The sequence below is a fragment of the Nothoprocta perdicaria genome, unplaced genomic scaffold, assembly GCF_003342845.1.
Source record: "Nothoprocta perdicaria isolate Ctin4 unplaced genomic scaffold, notPer1 scaffold_29, whole genome shotgun sequence".
Taxonomy (NCBI): domain Eukaryota; kingdom Metazoa; phylum Chordata; class Aves; order Tinamiformes; family Tinamidae; genus Nothoprocta; species Nothoprocta perdicaria.
This window is the reverse complement of record NW_020455521.1, coordinates 3,416,519-3,439,108: the sequence shown is the minus strand read 5'-3', so window position 1 is coordinate 3,439,108 and position 22,590 is coordinate 3,416,519. Positions and strand designations below refer to the sequence as shown.

General features: G+C 37.4%; 1 protein-coding gene across 1 annotated transcript in view; it reads left to right on the top strand.

The window, feature by feature from the left end:
- GUCY1B1 (guanylate cyclase 1 soluble subunit beta 1) overlaps nt 1–22,590 on the top strand; it is a 37,543-nt gene that overhangs the window by 1,079 nt on the left and 13,874 nt on the right. The window contains exons 3-5 of the mRNA XM_026041609.1: nt 12,328–12,428; nt 13,448–13,566; nt 16,969–17,166. Of these exons, the coding sequence (XP_025897394.1) occupies nt 12,328–12,428; nt 13,448–13,566; nt 16,969–17,166 (418 nt within the window). The remainder of the gene's footprint in view (nt 1–12,327; nt 12,429–13,447; nt 13,567–16,968; nt 17,167–22,590) is intronic.

The following is a 22,590-nucleotide window of genomic DNA, read 5'->3' as shown; positions in this document are numbered from 1 at the left end:
CCCACTTAATGTGGTCCAGTTGTGGTGTTCTCATAGTCCTAACARTTTTGGAGCCAAAATGCTGCTTTTCTCTATAAATTTCTGTGATCATGATACATTCTTTCGTGAATCCATTCCTCAAAATGTGATAATCTAGTACAGTACTAAGAAAGCAGAAAATCTTCAAAATGTTGGTTGGAAGGGACCTCTGGAGGTCATCTAGTCACTTTTTGCTCCAGCCAAGCTTGTTATGAATGCTATATCATCTATATAGGTCTCAACTTTGGCTTTATCCGGCTGAGCCTTTTAAAACCTCCAAGGATGGAGAGTCCAYAGTTCTTCAGATAATCACTACTCCAGCAATCTGTAATGGTTAATCTGAGGATTATACTTTGTTGATGTTGATTCCGCAGTCTTTAGTGAACGTCATACAATTTTATACTCTAAGTGAGAGTTGTATATGGTCGTTTTTCTTGTGTGCTTTACCTAAACGTATCAATCTAATTTTTAAGGCCTGATATTAATTTTATTTGACACAGGAAAATAGGATTTGGTTAAAAATAAGTTAGACATGAATAACTTCTCATAAAAATTATACTAGAACATCTAAATATATGTTCCCCATTTATTATCGTGTCATCCCTTACCAACACACTTAACGGTGATGGGCCCTTTGCCCAAATTACCCAGTGAATAGAGTTTCTATCTGAGAAGTCTCTCTGAGAACATAYGAGGTGTCCTGCTGTAATGCAAGAATATGCTGAATTTGCAAGAATTTAAGCATTTATGTGACACAAAAAGACCTCTAGTAGCAGGAATCGGTGCAGAATTAGACTGCTAAGTTTCCTTTCTTTTTCCCTGTTGAGCTGATCTGCTGTTTTGTTCTTTCCAAAGTCACCACAGAAGCCATGAAACCGCATTGTAGAGTGATGGGTTGAGCTTGCTGAGTGATTCTCAAATGCTAGAGRTGAATTTGTACTTAACGTTCCTGGAAGTGATGGGACAACTCGCAACTGACTAAACTGCAACAATGACAACAGACCGTTCTTTGAAACAGACCTTCAGGAAAGTTAAATATTGAGAGTGTTTGTTCCTTCTGAAAGTGAAAATTTGTCTTCTGTGGCTTCTTCAGTCAAAAATGATACTAAGTAAAATTCATAACTATAGAGTTCTAGAGACTAAATAGCTGAATTTGATACACTTATGAGAGTGCTCTTTTTATTGCCATAATTTATTATTAGTTTATAGTTAGAGTAATAACTTCAAGTGTCTGTTTCTGATGTTTCATTATCTTTTTAACACTTTTGTGAAACCATCATCATTCTGAAAAAGATGACCATTGATTATTTTTCTAAATGTCTCAGAGTGGATTCTTGGGAAGGTTAGTCTCCATGTTTTCACCTATTTGTAAAACAAAGCACTCTTCCTTATACAAGAAATGATTTTTACAGTAAGACACTAAGCTCATGGAAAAATTACACTATATACTGTGAAATTTGAGTGAATATAAATTTTGATGAATTGGTGGAAATATGGTTGGATTTTGATACAGAACTAGAACTGAAAAGCATAAAAAACCAAAAATAGTTTAGAGCCTAAATYTAGGCAAAGAGGTTGAGATCAAAATAAGATGAAGGCAGATGACACATGAATAATGAAAAGTAATCTTTATTTATCATCAGTCTTTATTCAATTTTCTCAGCATAAAAGTCCTGAAAGTTTATTTCTCTTTAGTTTTTCTCTGGTTACTACTCATAATTAAGTGGAACTTCTCAGTTTGCTTTCTTAGGCCTGGGAAGGAGAGAGGTAGGACCTAGAATACCCGGAGACACACTGATCGCTCTCTGCTAACCTTGCAAGCTGTCACTTTTGTGCTGCCTGAACTGTTATTTAGAACTATTACCACATTTTTGCTGAGAAGATGCTTTTGATTTGTTATTTCCCTTCTTTAAGAAATAAGCTCTCTCAAATCCGTGGTTTTGTTATTGCTGCATGTAGACTTTTTCCAGACTGTGTGGTTACAATTGCTCTGGCTTGAAAAGCTGGTTCTCAGGATTCCTGTGGTGTTATACATCTTTAATTGTCCTGCAGCCAACATAAATACYGGTTAATATAAACAAAAAAATTCTGAGCCCTGACCACTTTCACATACATGCAGTTGTGTGCTTATGTCTGATCAAGGTCAAATCTATGCTGCTGGATGATGCAGTAATGTGTAAATCTGATAGTAAGTTGTGTTCATAGAACTGCTGCATAGGTAACCTAGCCAAAACCAAACATCATCCATATAACAACCAGAAAAGAAAACCAACAAAGAAGGCTTCTGAAGTTCTGTCTTCTCTGCTAGGTTCAAGAGATGTTCTTGTGCTGAATATATTTAAATAGGTTTATAGTTATGTGTTTTTAGGAGGTGCTTCTATGATGTTAAGATGTGAGCCATTATGCAACAGTTACATGTAGCTGAGTCAATACATGTGAGATCCTGAGCACTCAGTGCAGCAGCTTTAGAAGTTTAACTGCTTAGTGAACTGAACCATTACCAGGAATGCCTTCCAGAAACAGTAAGCCTAGCTTCAGGACCATACGTGGGAGCTAGAGCAATCTTAGGAGCAGAGAGTCTGTATGTAATTTACCCTGTGCTTTCCAGCAGTCTGCCTCTGAGTTTGGTTACCGCTAAAAGAATACAAGGGTTTCCTTTCCTTTTGGCTCCAAAATCTGAATTTGAGCCAGCTTAGATGCTCAAACTTCRTCCCTTTCAAATATGTTGTCAAGAAAAGGACCAAGAATTTGAACTTGAATCTCTTATTTATAAAACACAATAAATATCTGTGTTAAAATTTGTGCAGAAGCAGAACAGGCATCTCATGCCCCAAGAGCAAGGCATTCTGTGCTCTTTTGTACCTTAGTAACTTAAGTTACAGAAAACAAAACTAATATTGTGTCTTCCTACTGCTGTCTTAGTGCCTAACATGGAATCAAGGAACCATCCTGCCTTTGCCCTTTTTTTATACTACTTCTGTGGATCAGTAGTAGTGTGTTTTGCCCAAGATCTGTSTTAATTAAACTGGAAACTATCATTGTCACTTTTAAAAGTCAAACCTAACCATGTTGGCCTGAATATGAGCAAAGTAAACAGGTGGTTCAAATAGGCCTTGCTATTTGAGAAAAAAAAAAAAAAAAAGGGGGGGGGTGGATTCAAGTAGTTGATTTATGTGCAAAAACGTTCCTTGACAGAAGAAAGTAGGGAAATCTTGATTCTCCAGGTTATCCCCAGATGGCCTTACCCATGCAGCCCATAGCCTGAGCTTTCTCCCCTCTGTCTGTCAGACAAATCTTGGATCTTGTAGGTAGATCTGAGTAGACAGGGGCAGTCACTGCATGAAGGCAGTGGTATAATTGACCTTAGTAGCTAATTAAGAGAGAACTAATTAATGCTTGTCCATTATGCAAGTAAATTATACTTTATATATGTGGACCTGTTCCACAGAAAGGCTTATTAGAGAGGAGTAATTCTGTCTTCAGAACTGGATTTGAAAACTACGATGTAAATGAGGCTGATTATATTTTTTATATATTGAGCAATGAGATAATATGRAATATTGAATAGTTCCCCATGAACTTAGCAGGTTCTATCCTCAGGGCTGAAAGAAGCCATAGCCCTGGGGAAAAGAACCAGGCTGTGTAGGCACAGAAATGTCACGGGAAGGTGCATGCAGGCTCGGGGGTGCAGGAAATGTGCTTTGCAGCAAATTGCACTGGTGTTGCCAGAAATAGTATGCATGTCTGGTTTTGCTGCCTGCATGGGAATTAAAATAAAAATGCTTATTGCTCTCAGACATGGTTTTTCTTCAAACACATTATGGAAGATTTCACATTCTCTAACATTTCCCCTGAAATGTGTGTGTGAGTGTTCATATGTATGTAAATAGATATTTTTGAGTATATATTTTTGAGACATATGTGTGTTCATACATATGTTTGTGCATTTCTGTTATATCTAATAATTATATCTAGTGCAGGCTGGGCAATAAAGATGCAAAATAAATAGGTGATAAAAATCAAAGATCTGTGCAAAATGTGAATCAAGGCATTTCAGATTTGTCCCATGTGAATCATCTCTTGGAATTATTGGAGACTTGCTCTGTATTCCCCCTTCCCAGCCCTAAACTATCTTATTATAAAAAACAAGAATTTACTGTGAGAACTTTACAGATTGGCTATAGCTAATGTATCTGTTAATCTCAACAGTGTTGCAGGCATGCTTTGTTAATTATCTTAATTATATTCTCACCGTGATCACTGAGGAAAAAAATACAGTTTTAGGCTGAAGGTCCTTATATATTTTGGTTTGTGTGGTACCTGATTAAAAACCAAAATATGTTCAGGTGTGATACTGGTCTGTGAAAAGCCATGAAAACTGATCTTATTCTTCTTGCCTCTTGAGTGGATTTAACCAGTGCYGAGGTTAGAGGATTAATCTGTTCAACCAATCTCACAAGAAAACGAGAGGAAAAAAAAAAGAAAAAAAAAACAGTGAAGGGAGTGACCTGTGCATACATGACAGAAAGGGATTTTGAAAAGCTATTAGTGATGAACAGACTATAGTTTTTTTTTTTTCCTCTCTTTTAGGCTATCATTTCTCCTAACATTAGTGTTTACTCAGAAAGTGACTTTTGGTAACATTTAATGCTGTTTACATTTCTAAGTGTTTATGTTTCTAAGCCTTTTTTCAATACTATTTCAAAATTTTTAAACATTTTTTTAAAAAAGATTTCTTAAAACAAATAGTGTTGAACAGATAATTCTCCATGGGCTTGGATGTTACTATTCCCAGGATTTGTAGGGTCGAGACACTGCATTTCCTGCTCCTTTAGTTCCTCACAGCGGAAGGACTGGTTTGAAGAAGGTCAGGAGATTAAACTGTGTGGATGTCAAATTCCTTGATTCATCTGGGAAAGACTTGGCTAAAAAGAAGYAGTGGCATGATGTGAAACAGAGGTGTGGATGTGCTCTCGCTCAGGTACTTTACTTTTCCCAGAGCTGAGAACTTTGAGATCTTTCAGGATACCAGCTGTTATAATACTTACTCTTATAAACGAAATACTTATAAGACTATTTTGTAAATAGCATTCCTTTTAGTCCACTTAGGAAAAAGGAAGCAAAATATTACTAGCTTTGTATTTTTTTTTTGTAATATTTTTAGTATTTGGAGCAATAACAAAGAACTTGTACGTTTGTTGCAGTTGACTGTATCTCTAAGATTATCTTGTTTTGAAAGCCTACATTAAACACTCATCTCCAGCCTGTAAAACTGGGAAACAGCTCTGAGCTCTGAAGTCTATATATATACCTATTTACTTTTCCCAGAGCATCATTTTCCTGGACAGATTCCCATTTTTATTTAATCTGGTAACTCCATGTAATTTATTTTTTTTTCCTACTTGGTTGTTTAAAGTATCTTTAGACAATTCAGAGTCTTTTTTTTTTTTTTCTTTCTCCCCCCCTCTTTCTCTCTCTTTTTGTGGAGGATATGGGAAGAATGGATCAATGTTTTTAATATTTTTTTAGCAAAGTACCTTTTTGAAATATATGAAAAAAAGATGAGTARTATTTTTAATTACACATACCGTCTGTAAAGGAATGTAATGAGAAGTTAATTTGCCATTTGTAATGTAAAAGAGATGCAGAGACATTGCTTTTGGTTCCACTGATACTGAATTCAGTTCTGACACATGCAAATGTATTTAACAGGGTTACTCTTGGAACTGAATGAAACTTGACATGCTCTCAACAGTGAGATTGGAATCATGATGGATGTCTAAGTGCGATAGTGTTATTTTATCATTAATATTGTTYTGACTGGTCCCTCCAATTTAATGAGCGCTTTTTCCATCCCTGGCACCAAGTGTAATCAAGCACAATAGTGGCAGAAGTCCCAGCAGAAACAATGCCTATCGTGGAAGAAGTGCTCGAGGTGGCTCTGGAAGTAACTGTTGTTGTGAGGTTTTCAGGTGACACACCCAAGGCCTGCACTCAGCGCTGTGGCTTGGATAGGAAGAGGTCCAGCTGTAGTTTTGATGCACAAGGTGATCTGTAAAAGTGATCTCAGCAGCTTCTAAATACTAATGCAGCTGTGTTAGAGAAGCCTGTGTATCTTCAGAATACAAAATAAATTGTTCCATAGTGTTTTGTATCCTATTATCTTCCTGTTGGCGTATATTACATTTTCTGAATATTTACTGCAAACAGTTCCTTGATGAAAAGGGTATTTTTCTGGAAGGAATTCTTTTTAATTTCCAGCTTTATGGCTGCCTGCAGAGTTGGACCAGCAAGTGCTACTACAAAAGAATAAAAGTTTTGACAGCAACAACTTTCAGCTTGATTGTGATTTATTCAACAACACGCTACACTCTCACAGCAAAATTATATTAAAATCCACTTGGTGCAGGGTATGCTTTGTAAGTAAAAGAAATGTATACAGGACCATCTTGACATGGCATCTGGTCCAACTAAGCTGTGTCTGAGATCTCTCTAGACGAACAAATCCTTACTACGTTAACAAAGATTTCCTCTGTCTTTGCAGAATGTTAAAGATCCGTATAGATAGAAGGTCTCTTTCCACACATACTGTTTAGGAATCTCTGTGCTAAGCAAAAATGAGTCACTCTAGATCACATCTCATTGAGTTTCACACTGTAAATTTGGAATGCGAAATGAAAGTGTGTACAGTCTGCAGTTTAAAAATCTCTAGTCCAAGATCTGCTCTGATGTTAAGGATGATTTTTGCCTGAAAGTTTGCTAACACTTAACATTTCTTCACTCTGTGAATTATTAACATCGCCTTTGAGCTTTAGCAGTTTATATTCAGATACTAAACTGCCCTTACAATGGGAAAGCGTTTCAAAGCGTTTTCATTGTACACACACAGTATCACCTGTACTCCTAGCCTCTGCTGCTAGACTAGTAGCAATTATCGGGGTGTTAGCATGACCAAGGGCAGCCTCCCTTCCTCCAGATAATGAGAGGAAAGGCTCCTCCAGGATTTGATTCTGCTTTGATCTACTCAGTAGAAATTTTTCCATTGATCTGAGTGATGTCAAGGTCAAACACGTACGTGAGAAATCTGTTCTCCACGTAGCTGTGGTGTTTTCCATAGCGCAATASGTAAGGTTCGGTTTCTTTTTTTCCAAGGTGGACATCCTCAGATTAAGCTGGATAATACATACATGTTGGATGACAGAAATGCATTTTAGGCAAGATTTGGCTGAAATCTTTGCTTCCCTCAATTTTGATAGCTCTGTGTAGGCATTTAAAGCTAGTCTAGGGTGAATAAAAAGGGGTTACCAGACCCTAGCAGTTAGAACAGGCATAACTTCTGAACCATGTTATACTACGGCGCGTGTGTGCTTTGGCAGAGGTCAGCTTAGGCAAGAGCATCAGTCTCCTGGAATTTTTTAAAGTTTTGTACATGAAATTATTATTGGAAACAAAGCACACCCTTCTTTTGTTTTTAGAAATGTAAATGTGACATTAATTGTAAATCATGCTCTGTTTGACTTGGAAGCAGTTTGGAAAGAAAGGCCATGTAAAAGTGAAGTTTGCTACTGTAGTGCTATTACTTCACGGAGGAATTAACCAAGGCTAGACTTGGGAATYTGCCAAAAGTTGTTGTTGTTGGCTGTTTTTCAGTCAAGCTGTTAAGAAAGTCCCCATATGTTATTGCTGTGTTAATACCTTTGTGATCAGACACCAGGCTCCTAAAACAACACTGTGGCTATCCTAACATGCTGTGGTGGTTTTATCTGGCCCAAAACTGGGGATAAAGATTGCGGCAAAACATTTTGAAGGAGATTTCCCAGTTTTTCATTAAGCTGTGAAATATTGAGTTTTCTACATGTCATCACTCAAATGTAAATTCTGTGCATCTGAGAGTGCCGTGTTAGATCCCAGTTCTACTCCCAGCTCATGAATCATCTATCAGCTGGGGGCAGAAGCTGTTCAGAGGAGAACAGTTGCAGCCTTCTGGTCTTTTGAAGTTTACATCCTCAAGTTTATTGCTCTACCTGGTTCTGCACTGCCTGGTCTGTTGCTACCCATGACACTTGAGTGGTGAGGTAAAACCAGCAATATCACCTTGAAGAAGTTGCTACTGATGACCAGCCTATCGCAATAGCTCTCTGCAAAGCAGCCTTGCTTTTGGTACTGGACATACTTTTTTTCAAAACACTCTCATAGGTTTTCTTTTGCAGTTCCTCTGTAATTGCAGGTAGGTTGATGCATCGGGGAGTCAGGTAACTGGGTGAGAAAACTGCAGGCATGAGGAAACCTCCTGGGGGGTTCTTGTTCACCTAAAGGACTGTTTTGGCGGTCTTGTCCTCTGTTCTGCACTGCAGGAGTTCACATCACAGTCAGCCTCTTGGTATTGGTAGCTGTTACGTTACTCACCCCTTCCAGGCTGTGGCATTATTTAGTGTACCCACAGGGGAAGGGTAGCTTTAGCACTTCATGTTTGTAGAAGGTCTAATGCAGTTTGTATTGCATTGAAGCATGCAGGAAGGCACATTATTGACCTGCARTTCAGTAAGTTTGCTGAGTGACAAAGACCTTTGTGGGGAAAAAAAGAGAGTGTTTTCACATTACTTTGGCTGTTTTGGATAAGTTTGTAGCAACGTTTCCCCATGACAGGTAGTCTTCAGGCTAATCAAGTTTTTAGAGAGAAAGGTATTTTTAAGTTCCTGCTGATATAAAGTTAGTGAGGGGTGCTGGAAAGGCTTCGAAAGCTGCAGGCTCGGCTCACTGGAGACAGGGGAGAACTGTCTTCTACTGGCTTCACTGAAGCTTCTGTCAGGCCCTCAGCCATCTAGCGATATTATATATCACTGAAATTTTTTTTTTCAGCTAGACATGTGGTCAAATGATTGGGGTGTACCAAATGCCCCCCTCAAAAGGATGGGAAGTGCAGAGAAGGAATGGTTCAGGGAAGAAAAAAGAAATTCTGGGATCTAATTATTTTTAAACATTGTCTTTAAGAACATTTTAACTTTTGCTGTAAGTTCATATCAGATGTTGTAAAGATTTGCAGTAATTGTAGGATGAACAAAATGTTTTTACCACATGGCTTTGAGTGAGAAGTTTAGTCTTCTGCAGGAGCAAATTTATATTTTGTGAATTTTCTCAAAAAGAAATTTTTCAGAATGAGGTTGATTTCTTTTGGATTTTATATATATGTATAAATTTTTAAATACTATTCTCTTTCTCCTAACTAAAAGTAATTAAAATATCTCTTTTGCCTGATTAACCTGTAGTGCAGAGGCTGGGTCCTCTCCCTATCTGGCTAGAACGTGCAGCAAGACTGTTGGTACTTAGTGTGAGAGAAGCCTTGGAGTAGGTGAGCTTCATCCCAGAAAATTATAGTCAGGGGATGAAGGCTTGATTGCTAATGGAACTATTTTTTTCTTCAACTTTATTTTGTGAATAAAGTTATTTTAATGGGAATATTTAAAGTTATTTTAATGGAAAATGCATCCTTAAGCCTTCAAAGAAGTATAAATGGCTGCTGGATAATCAAAAGCATCTAGGGAAAATTAGAGAAAAAATAAAATGGCTGAAATAAKCTGAATGGAGCAGGCATAGAGATGAGTTAAGGTGATTTTCCTAAATGGTGGCTTAGAAAAGCTGCAAACATTGAAGGAAAGTTTTGACAAAGTACATTAAAGACCGCATGGCTTCGCACAGAGAGGGTAAGAGGAGAAGTTTCAATCAATGTAGTTGGAGGACATGTAAGGCAGCACCAAAGTGATCAAACTGATTCCACTTTTGGTCGAGAAAGTTCTCACGCACAAAAAAAAAGTCTGTGGGATGGTGCAAGTAGGGACGCTCATTGCATTTCCAGATGTGTGTGTTACCCTTTGTGGTTTGGCTGGGAAGATGGAGGGACGAAGAGAATGCACAGTGTATATCGTTCGTGTGGGAAAGTTTGTTCACCCTTTGCAAGTTTTCCTCTAAACTGTWTTTAAATTAGTTACATAGTTACATGCTCTAAGATTCAAAGAATCAAGATGCTTTCCATGTTAATTTCAGTTCAGTTCTTGGAGATTATGCCAGCATCCCTGACTGCCCTCATATGCTCCAGGACAACATTTCTCACTAACAAATCCAGCTCTTCTCTTTCTTTGAATAAGAGGGAATATGTGGCATGGGAGCTGTTTTCAGGATTCAGTTGGGTATCATGCAGGCTGATTTGGAGTTTTTAGAGATTGGATAGGGAAAGAGGACCAGAAGTAGTATTACTGAATATGAAAGAGGAGTATGTTAAGAAACACTATGTACATGTGTGGTTTCCACTTGCTTTTTTATAAATGTATTATTTCTTTAAGTAATCACTAAAATTATTGTAACTGATCATTTACAAACAGATCTCCATGTTTATTTTTTTGTTTCTGAGAATACTTTTGCAACCAGTTTGCCCTCCTTACCAGTCTCAACTCTTTCATCCCTTCTGTGCAGCTCCTTGAGAGTTTAAGAAAAACAAAATATTAATGTTTGTCATGCCTTTTAATAGAAAACATTCCTTTTATACAGAATTCTGTAGTATCTTAGRCCTTATTGCCTTAGAAAGATTGCCTGTTTTTAGCTCACTGTGTCCATTTGTGCTGAAGGGATACAAATACACATGCCATATAGCAGTTTGGAGGCATCATTAATTCATTTAAAAATACATTTTTTTTTTAAATACAGTGTAGCATTTTTCTGGTAAGTGATAAGAGTGTGATGAACCACCAAGATAAAGAGGAAAAGATGAAGAGGAAGAATGGGTTCAAGACTTCCATTGAGAAGAGGCCAGAGTTAGAGAGACTGATATCATGAGTGATAGGATAAAATGGGGAGCAATTTCATAACATGTAATATTGGATTCAGGCTTGTTCAGCAACCATTTGTCATTTAAAGTTTTAAGATGAACAAGAATGCTTATTTTCTTGGTTCTCATTCCTTTGAATAAAGAAAGAAACGTTTCTGTGTTTGTATGACTGGATAATTCCAGTGTAAAGGTAATTGCTTAAATTGCTACTTGTTGTATAGGCATTATTATTTTGTATTATTTCATTTTAAAGCAGGTCATGCCAGTTCTACAAAATTATAATCTAAATTTCGTTCRAAGAGTTTTGTTTTCTTTGGTGGTTGAGACAAATACACTGATGGAAAGGGAACAGGGGAATTTAAACAGTAGATTTAGAATCTAAAGCTTTTTAATTCTTTTGATGATCAGCAGGAATTTAGAGCACTTAGAAATATCGGTTCTTAACCGAAGTATGCTTCAACTCTCTCAAGTAGTACTTCTGTCCTCTGGTAAAAGTTCTTCATTACTGTGGTACTACTAAGTCAATTCTTGTGGTTTTCTTTCATTTGTACACTAGGAAGATGGTGATTCCAGTCCTGAGCTGATATGTGTCTTAATTCATATGATATTAATTGAGTTTTTTTTGTAAAAAACTACCTCATTTCCTCCATTTCTTATAATTTCAGAAAAATCATTCTGATGATTTTTTTTTTAAGAAAAACTCTGTGTTATTCTGGATTTTGCTTTTTTTTTTGTTTTGTTTTTTTTGTTTTTTGTTTTTTTTTTGGTAACATAAGATGGTGCAATTCAGTCATTCCTGTAGACTTTACTACCTTTTTGTCTTCCATCTCTCAGATGTGATCTGAATAGATGAAAGAATATTTTTCTTCTAATGAGATACTAATACTAGTTTTGTTGAGCCAAAATACATTGTAGGTGTGTGAATTGAAGAATGAGTATGTGTAAATATTACCTTTTTTTTTTTTTTTTTTCCCACTGGTCCTGCAAAGGGCATTGTCTCTGTTGACGGTCATCATGGACAAGATCACAGAAGTTGAACAGCTACTATAAAAATAGCTATACTGAGAAAAGAAATAGAGCCTATGCACAAGGCATGAAAAAAGCAAACTCAAGTTGCTGCTGCTGCTGCATGTAGCAGAGGAGATGCCACCCTTCGCCATAGGGGAAACCTGTGAGGTCCTCAGCAAACACAGGCACTCACTGACCTTGGGCAGAGGCATTAAATGCACGGGGCAGAACAGGGAGAAAGGCAATCAAGCCTTGTATATATGAGTGGTCTTGTTTTAAACCTGGGATTGAGAATTATTTTCTTTAGAGAAAAATAAATGTATTCTTATTGTGCTTTAAATAGCTGGTAAAGCTTTACAAAGTCCTTGCACTTTTTATTTTTTGATCCAGCAAGAGTATGCAGAATTCTGAAATGGGGGCTGGGATTTATAGATTTGCTGTTTCTCCTATCATCAAAAATGTATATATTTTTTTCTTTTTAGAAAGGAAGCTCAGCTGGATGAAGAAGGACAATTTCTTGTCAGAATAATTTATGATGATTCCAAAACCTATGATTTGGTTGCAGCTGCTAGCAAGGTCCTTAGTAAGTATGCAAATTCATCCAGGAAYTCTGCTCTTGGTGGCCAGCTCTTGGTGCAATTTCTTCATGGTTTTAAGTGCACTAGTTTTACTTCTCATCACATAAAAGATAATAATCACATATCCATGTAGCACAGCAAAACACATAAAACATAAGCCTCAGAAGAAATATATATTTTTTTCAATTTAGAGGAAAAGGTTTTATTCCTTTTATTTCTTGAGATTATTTTCATTGCTTGTAAAGTATTCCAGATGACCAGGTACAGCTTAAATTGCAGTAATATATTTTGTCCAGAAGGCATGGACAGTGTTACAAGCAGTACAAGCAACAATATAATACTARAACTATGCTACAGCTCCTGATACAGCCATCTTCCATCTTGGACTGTAAGAGCAGCCCAAGGTGCTTAATCCTTGGTCTCTCTGCCAAACTGCAAACATCAGCTTGCCTCATTATGAAGTTGTTTGTGGCATGGGTATGTCTCATTTCATATCTGTCACTGACTGGGGTAGCATTCATTTTTCAGTTGTGTAGCTTGGACTGGAATTTAAAAAGTAGAATTATGCCTGCCAGCATTATTTTATTTACGGTCCCCAAATGCAATATGAATTAGTAGCCAGACAAGAACCCATAAGGCCAAACTGGCTGTAGAAGTCATTTTGAATTGGAGCAACTGATGTGGTTTATCATGCTATTGCAAGCCAGAAATAATTCCTTTGAAGTCTGCATTATTAACTGCACAGTTCTTTTATTCATGAGAAGTGCTTTCTTATCTATACTAACATTTTAAATGCTACACATTTTCAAAATGCAGCATAATCAGAATTGGTAAATGCCTGTGAAATTCTTGTATTTAGCACTCATTATTTGATGCATTGACCCCAAATTTTCTTTTCCTCATATTCTTGACTTATTAGATAGAGTTTAGGCACTGTCTTCCCTGTTTATGCAAAGGAGAATAAAGTGAGCAAAATACATGAAATGCAGTACTTGTATTGMATCTATTTTTCTATTTTAATTAGATCTAAATGCTGGGGAAATCCTTCAGATGTTTGGGAAGATGTTTTTTGTGTTTTGTCAAGAATCTGGTTATGATACAATTCTACGTGTGTTGGGCTCAAACGTCAGAGAGTTTTTGCAGGTAAGATTTTTTTTGCTGAAGTTTATATTCTTACAATGATAATATTTTAAGTTGCTTTGTTTGAATTTCAGTGTTAGCAAAGGACATTTGTTAGTACATACGCCTGTAAATTCTGACTGGAATAATGTATTAGTAGCTGTGCCAACAAGTATACTTTTTAGCTTGTTATTATGATGGAAAATCAACATTATCTGTGATTTATTTTTCTTGCAGCTTCCAGCAGTCAGACTAGGTCAGGAAACTGATTTATATACCTATTAAAAATAAACCTTTTTACAGATGGAKTTTATTGTGCTGAACTTTCCTAAGAATCTTAAAATACATAATAAAGATAGTTCCAAAAGGTATAAGGTGCATCTAGAAATCTGTACTGAGCCCAGGATTTATGAAATAATTGAGGAATTCATTTTCTGTAAAGCCTGTGAAAATAAATTTGACATTTATATTCTACTTCCCTTGGTATCTCGGAGACAATTTAGGTTATCTGTAGATGAAATACAGGTACTTCAAGCTTCAAGGAGGAGGAAAAGAGAGCACAACCAAAACCAATATTTATGCTCTTTCTGAAAAATACASGCCTGGAAAAAACACAAATCATAATGAAAGACGCTATGCCAGAAAATGTGGTGTGAAAGGAAATGCCTTCTAAGAAATCCCAAGTGTACTTTTATGTTATGTTCAGTAGCTTTCCCTTGAAAGAAAATCAATCAAACACTGGAGTAGTGGTTAATACATTCCCATTTAGGGAGTCATTTACTTGGCTATGTAATTGATTGTAATTGCAGTGCAATAAATATAAGCAAGTTAATTCCACTTTTRGAAATGTTTCCAGCAATGCCATACAGCGCAGGCCTAACTGGCAGATCTGGATATGTCAGGTGCCAGTCACAACTTGATTACTTTCAGACAGGYCCAGACCTGCCTGTTTTAGGGTCAGTGGTCCTTGCTCATTCCTGCTCCAAGATCCCTTCACGTCTCACCAGGGAACTGGTCACTGCACTCAGCAGCCCTAGAAAAAATGTCTCTGATCCCAGCACAGGCTCTGACAGATGTCTGGGTGGTCTCAGAGCCAGGAATTTGATGAGAGAACTTTACCCGATAGCTCTTTTGGCCCACAAAAGGTGATTTTTCTTCCAAAAATTGCAATATCAATTTAGAAAGGAGCAAATAAAACAAGGAATAAGCATGGCTGTCAGAGAAGACAATGACAGTTTCTAAAGACTTGGGCAAGACTGGGGAGTGCTTGTCACTCCTTGATCCGTATACACGTCTCCACTGCTTCTGGGCTCTGTGTTGGAGCAAGGACCTGCATACGGTTAAGCTGCCTCCTCACCCTGTGATCTGTATGCAGGGGAAGAAAAGAACACTCCYGGGGCTGGGAAATGATTCCAGGACATACTGGCTCCGTCCTCAGGTCCAGGTGTGCAGAGTCAGAACTGAAGGGCATGTTACAAGAATTACTTTTCTCATTGTATAGGCGTAAGATCCCCCAATACTGGGTTAAAAGGGTGGCAAAGTGGTCTTGCACAGTGGAGCTCCTGTGCAACACTTGTACTGGAGWTAAATTTTCATACTTAGACACCCATTTTACAAAAAAAATGTGCTTGACATTGGCCTTCTCCCATAGCAAATTCCTTCTGAAACTCTTCAGGTGTTGTTGACTTCTGGCTGGAAGATTGCCGACCTTTTCTGTGTATCCCCTACGAGCTTTTTTCCAAAAAGTCAACATATACCAGATGTTTCTTAAGAGCACACACTGAAATGGTAGTTCTGCACCTGATGAAGGAGATTTTGGGCTACTATCTGGGAGCTAGTTAGCTCTCTTGTGTTGTGTGTGTGTGTGTGCTTTTTGTTTGGTTTTTTTTTTCCTCATCCACACTCTTTCAGAGCAGTCTCTTTCAATCTCATTGTCTTGAATCCTACCAAGATTTTCAGAATTTGTGTGCAGGCATTGCACTTTTATCTTTTCTCTCTTCAATGCCCACTAACAGCTGGGATGAAATGAGTCCCAGACTCTTCCTTCTTCAAGTTTTACTTTAGAGGTGTTGATATAGCAACAAAAACATGAATTTGAAACAAACTAAAAAAAAATGGAGGAGGATGTTCCAGGCTGAGTGCATCCTACGGAATTCATTTATAAGAGCCTCATTTCCTCTGGAAGCATCCCAAGAGAAAAGGCAGCTGCTGGAACACCTCACAGCTCACAGGAAATAAGTTCAGCACACTTTCCAACTTTGATGATCATCAGATGCTTGTGAAAGGTGGAGAATGACCCAGACAGCACATTGAAAATGTTTTCATTTCCTTACTCTGTGGGCTGGCATAAAACTATACACAAAACTTGATGCTAACAATGACTTTGGAGGTGAGGGACAATGTTTAAAATATGTGGTAATGTTTTGAGCCTAAGAGATAAAGGAATTGCATTTATTTAACAACATAGGTAACTGGTTACTTGGGCTGCAATGTTGCTCAGCAAACCCAATTGAGCTTTCTGTCTTAAAACATTATTCAGTAGACAGAAACATGGATCCAGGGTAATTACTTCATAATAGAAGGTAGAGTTAGGATGTCATTTTGATCCCACCATCTCTTTAATCTCTTCATAAATTCTGCCTGTCAATTTCTCATTTAGTTTTCATGTCCAGGTAGTAATTTGTTTTGCCAAAATTTAAAGTTAAGTAAATGTCTATTGCATGAGTTGGAAAAATGAAAGTCTTTTTTCCATTTCTTGAACCTTTTATGAAACATTCTTTTGCAATAGCTCAGATGTGTTTATATATTCTATGTGTTCTATTTTTTTTTTTAATCTTATCTCAAAGAAGTATGCATTTCAGCCTGGCCTTTTAATTATTTAAATCTTTACTTTAGAGTTTGTAACTTTGTTAGACCTTAAAAACTTGCACTGGCTGTTTGTGGTGTCAGAACTAGCCTGCTGTTTCATTCAGAATAAGGGGGGAAAATTTTGGCTATACAGACATGATTATTTGTATTGCACACTTAAATTCACTTAGGAAAAGGAGATTTAAGGACTAGAATTAGGAAGGGAGGAAAATGAATGATGAACAGGATTGAGAAACACACATGAGGTCTGCGATCTTTAATCATCTGAGTGTTTTGAAATACAGCATAGTCAGGTCTGAGTCTTCATGGCCTAGAGTAATTTATATTGGTGCTACTTTGGATGCCATTTGTTGTTCAGACGTTTGTACAGCAGGCAGGAAGAACATTGYAAGCTACCTGAGAGGGCTGCTATTAAGACAGTTCTAGAAATAATTCAKCTAATGCACAATGTATCCAGTGTGAAAAGGAGGTTAACCAGATTAGACATGACATGCAKTTATTTTCTTTAAAACTACTATACGAATGCCCTATAATCACGTTTTTACCTTCTTATTCCAGAACTTGGATGCTCTGCATGACCACCTTGCTACCATTTACCCAGGTATGCGAGCCCCTTCCTTTAGGTGCACTGATGCAGAGAAGGGGAAAGGACTTATTCTGCACTACTATTCAGAAAGAGAAGGTCTTCAGGATATTGTCATTGGAATCATCAAAACGGTAGCTCAACAGATCCACGGTACAGAAATAGATATGAAGGTACGACGGCAYGTACACATACCATCATTACCATTATTGCTGCATCCTTTGTTCTTTCTACGGGACCCTAGCTGTCAAGATTTTGAACAAATTCCTATATCAACTGCAGACCATGGCATCTCACGTTGCTTAACAATCCTGTTCTTTAATCTCTAACCTTCATCTGAATCATAATCAGTGCTTGTTGTAAAAAAAAAGAAAAATATAAATAAGATGATGTAAAAACGAAGAAGTATTGGTGCAGGAAGAGCCACCATCATTTGGTTTGTTTCAGAGGCAGGTCAGCCCTGTGCTGAGAAGTCCAGCACTAATTTACAAATAGGCCCAATCAGGAACAGTTTAGSTCACTGCCCCTTCCTTCAGAAAAGGAGAAGACAGGTACAGAAATTAAGTACTGACCTATTAGAGCACTTTTTTGTCTACTTCCTTTCAAATTTGGTGTATATTTCTTACTGTCTACTGTGTGTTCTGAGTTGCAGTTTACATGGAGCCATGTGTGCTAAGTCAGTTGATAATCTCAAATGAAGCCTTTGATTTGTGTCTATGTAGAGCAAGAAAGAATTAATTGATCACTACCACAGGCTCCGCATATATAAAATTAGAGCATGATCGAAGGTATACTTAGTCTTGGGTCTGGAGAAAAATTAATATAAATACATAGAGTAATATAAAAGCATAGTGTTAGAAATTTTGCAAGTAATGCCAAATACTTTTCATCAAGTAGACAAGAGTCTAAGCAGCTAGAGTAAGCTTTTTTTCTCTTAATTATTCTCTAGTCATCCTACATTTCTACTGCAAAGGTAGAAGTGATACGTGGGGAAGGCAAGAAACGGGGGCTGTTCAAAGCAGTTATCAAAGCATACTTTTGTCAAATAGTCTCCATAGCCTGTTATTTTGTTGAGAAGATTGTATTGGACAGTACTAATATCCATCTAGTACTTTTCACAAGCAATAAATGCTCCAAAGAGGTTTAAATATTGATTATAAATTTACTTTTAATTCAACTTTATTGTGGTTTYCTAGAGATCTTGCAATTATACTGTTATTAAGCAGAAATTTAACAGTATCAGTCTGAGCTATTGTAAGAGGGCACAGAGTTTAATTTAAAAGCTGTTCTTTCAGTCTGAGCCAAAAGCATATATACCCATAAAAATTGATACTACTTCTAAACTGCAGAAAGTGCATGTTGTCTCTATTTTATTGAGCCAGTTACCCTGCAAATGTGTTTGTTAATGAAATATTGTTCCCTTACCACCATCAGAAAGTCATGTGCCTTCAACTCTGAACTTTGTCTCMTCTCTGCTGGATAATAAAGCCTAGCCTTTAACATGTACAATGACATTAAAAAGTACTTTGCACCGTAGTTCCTAAATAACTTCAGTGGTAAGTATGCCAGGAATAAAAAGCTACTCTGTTTCTGTACGGTGAGAGTGCCAAACTTTGCAGCTAATCCACACAGACAAAGAAAGTCTCCCTTCATTGCACTGGAGGTCAACTATTAATCATTAATGTCTGCAGAGTGAACATATTAAAACCTCAGCAAAATGGTTGTCTGCTATTGTACCTGGATAGTTTTATAGTGTTAAGACAAATGAAAACAGGAAAAAAAAGGCAGRCAGCTTGCTTTCATCTCAGTCCCTTGGTCCGTAATTTAGCAAATGAGGGTTTGCATGTTTCACACTGCTAGTAATGCACTGTTTGAAATGGCAAAGCATAATAAAAATAGGTTTGCTTTTCATCCCCTAAGTTTCTGCAGCTATTGCCTTTTCCTCTATGAAGGCTTGTTATGGACTGTAGTTAGCGTTTTGCTTAAGGAAGGATTGAGTTAGGAACTGATAAGAGCCTCAGTGCTTAGCCTTGTTTCTGGTGCTATTATGGGAGGTGCCTTCCTACTTGCAAGAAGAATGCTGAGATTTCTAGTTGTTCTCATAGGTCCATTTATTCAAGCAATTTACCTTTGATTTGACTTACCTTACATGGGACTATTTTATTAAAATCTCTCAGTAGTTTCTTTATACTAGTGTCAAGTGAGTATCTGCAAAGTGATGTTTAATTACTTTATTGCCCACTCTTCTTCTCCAGCTATTTAGCGCAAATGCTTACTTTAGTTTACTTGAGAACAGATTGCTTCTAAGTCTTCTCATTTTTCTGAGCTTTTTAATCAAATTTTGCTTGAAGGTGGCTTACACATCACCAGTCTTTGTGAAGGTGGTACCTGAGCTGARCTGATCTTTTACAATGGTAAAGCTTTTATTTCGTTAAGTGCTTAGATTTTGCTTTCATGGTTTATTTGGACCACGGGCCTGGTTGTTTTGTTTTTGAGAGATCCTACAACAATAGAATTTACAGACATTACCAATGTTTGCCCTCTCAAGGGAAAAGAAAATCTAAGGAATCTCATCATCCTATGACAAAGAGAAATACCAACAAAAATAATATTGTTCTTGTTTTGGTTCATATTGTTTCTTTGGATGGAGAAACAGAAGGAAAAAAAAAAAAGAAAGAAAAATTTTCACCCAGAAACCATTATGTATATATTCTTGTAAAATAGTCTTTGTAAAATAGGGCAAGTCCTTGTAAAATAGGGCAAGACTTTCATGTTCCAGAACAGTGACCWTTGGGAAACATGCTTTTTCTTTTTAGACCTAGGGTTTGTATATACTGAAGGCATGAAAAGAATCTGAATTTGTCTCTGAACTGTGTTAGCAATTTGGTATGAACCTGGTTCTGGGTTTCAGTTAAATAGTTCAGGAAAGCCTAAGTCAAAATGAATCAGGTAAACAATCCAAATGCAATTTGCCTCTTCTTCCTATTTGCTACTTTAATCCATTTTAGCTGAATAGAGGTAGGAACATACCATTYTTCAGACTGTCCTAACAATCCTTCCTGACTTTGGAAACACAGTGATAATTCTGCCAGGCTACCAGGCTCAGGATGACAACTRAAAATGTTCCCAGAGCTGGTTACCAGCTTTGGCATGAGATCTCTGTTTGTAGCCTTCTGGCTGTGCCTTCCCTTGCTTCACTTATCACAGCAGTTCATTTATAAATGTGGGCGAGCTGGGAAGGTAAAGTCAGCAACAGAGATTCTCTCAGGGCTACAAATGATAAAGGACAATGAAGAGTGTTGTAAAAAATAAAAATAATAAAAAAAAAACAAATCAAAACAAAAAACTCTGTTGGGAAAACACACTTTTGCAATCCTGTTATTATCTGACAGTAAGCCATAAAAATCTGCCTTTTAGACAAGCAGGGAAGATTGTTTACAATATCAAAAAGAGTTTTTACAATATCTCGGAAAGAGCAAGAGGAAATCTTTGACAGGATGATAACTTCTGCTTTTTCTAATTACTAATGGCAATGAGAAAACAAAGCTAGAATGTGCCCAGCTGAGGAGATGACTTAAAAACTCCCTAGGCAGCCAGTTATCATGGAGGGCAAGTGGTATGAGCCAGACATTGAGAGACTGAGACAGTGAGAGGGTCTTTGCCTTGAAACCAGCTGCCATCTGGAAACATCTCTGCAGCTTTAACCTTTGGTGTGCAAAGCTAAAGACAATATCATTTCTACAGTGAACTGCTTTGGCTCAGGACCACCCTGGGACAGCTGTGAACTTGTCAAGTGACATTAAACAGTCAGCTTTGATTAGAGGTCAAAAATTTGTCCTGTGTTGTGCTTTAAATGGCTGATTCTGAATAAGTCTTCACAAAGTGAAGGAATAGGCCCTGTCCAAAGACATTCTATCCCTTTCTGGGCATTTAGATGTTAGTCTACCAGTTTAGATGTTAGTCTACCAGTGTGTAGCATTGTCTCATGTTGCAGGTACATCAGGGAAAGTTAATAGATGGCATATGTTCACTTAGCTTGTTGCATGTAGGCAAATAATGATACTGCTTAATTTAATTCCTCAGTGAGGTTCATCAAATAAACTAATAAGTCATTTTAAAATGTTCTTTGAACTGGACGCTGCCTGCATTGTCCTATGCTGGAATATTGTCGTGGCTTTTCGCTTGGCTAACCAAGGGAATGTTCTGAAGATGCATCTTATGGGAAACACAGGCGAGTAACCAGTTAGATATTGTACATTCCTTTTGAAAGCAGAAGAGTGATTTGTCTTCTTTTTTTAACTGCAACTGCTATGGTAATTATACCTGTTATGGAGCTCTCCAGCGTGGTGAGCTGATGACAGTTATGAGCTAGGACCACAGAGGGAGGCAGAAGAATTAGRTGTGATTCCTGTCTTGATCACTGCTGTCACTGCACTTTCATTTGTCAAGATCTGTGCAAGTTATTTTTACTCCAAACTAGTTTGGCTAAAATCTCAAAAGTGTTTATGCCAATTCAGTATCTGGCTAATTAGRTTGAACAGGGTGTATCTACAAGGGTGAAAGTAGAATTTAATCTGTTATGGCCAGAAGAGTTGTTTTTATATTGGCTCACAATTTAAAAGCTCAAGGAACATGAGGAAAAATGACTAGACTTTAGGTCCTAAAATTGAATGGTATTTGCAGAAAATTCATGTTATTCTATGGGAGAGAAATACCTCACTGCACTTTTAGGATGGCTTTTTATATTTAAGGGTGGAAAGATACTTCAAATTTTTCAGGATGGAGTTTTGTCTCCATCTCAGATGCCTCAGAAAAGAGGAGGCTGTAAGCGGTTTCTGGTGGGTAGAATCATGAGGTAGGTAGAGTAGCTGGTGCATGAAAAATGTTGACATGAAAGACRTCATGAAATTCCATATCCAGTAGCGAGTTACTTAAGGATGAATCAGTAGCTCTTTTAGCCTGGAGAAAGATATGATTATAGCTGCTATTAATAAGGGTCTCGGCATGGTTGATCCGAACCAARTTTAGTAAATCTGCTATTATCACCAGCATATTGGGTTTACCGGGAGCATGCAGCTGGCTCGGTGGCTCTCCTGTAAATCTGACACATTTCCGTGTGTTTGGCATGTTGTACATTTGCTGCACTAATGTGATACGCCAAAATAACAAGTGCTTCTAGATGCCCTGAAGTGTAGTCAAAAATAGCATTGTAAATAAACTTGAAGTTCATTTGACATGGGAGTCTTGCAGCTTTGTGCTGCTGCTGGCACATTTTTCATCTAGGAAAGCAGGATGTCGGGTAACAGACTGACTTCCACACTGTGAAAGCTTGCGGTGTCTCTGCAAGGTCAGATCTCAGCATTGKCTAGACATTCCTTGAAGCATGTAGCAGATCTGTTTTTTTCTTTTTGAGCATTTGAGTTTTGTTTGTTGGAGCATCATTACTTTCTAATAAAAATGGGATGTGGGGAAAGGTGCAGTGCAGTACCAGGAAAACATCTAAGTCCAGGTACAGTCCGGTAGCCGAGTACTAGTATAGTCTTTAGATGATACTAATGATACTGCTGGGAAATGATGTGCTGTTAATCTAGACATTT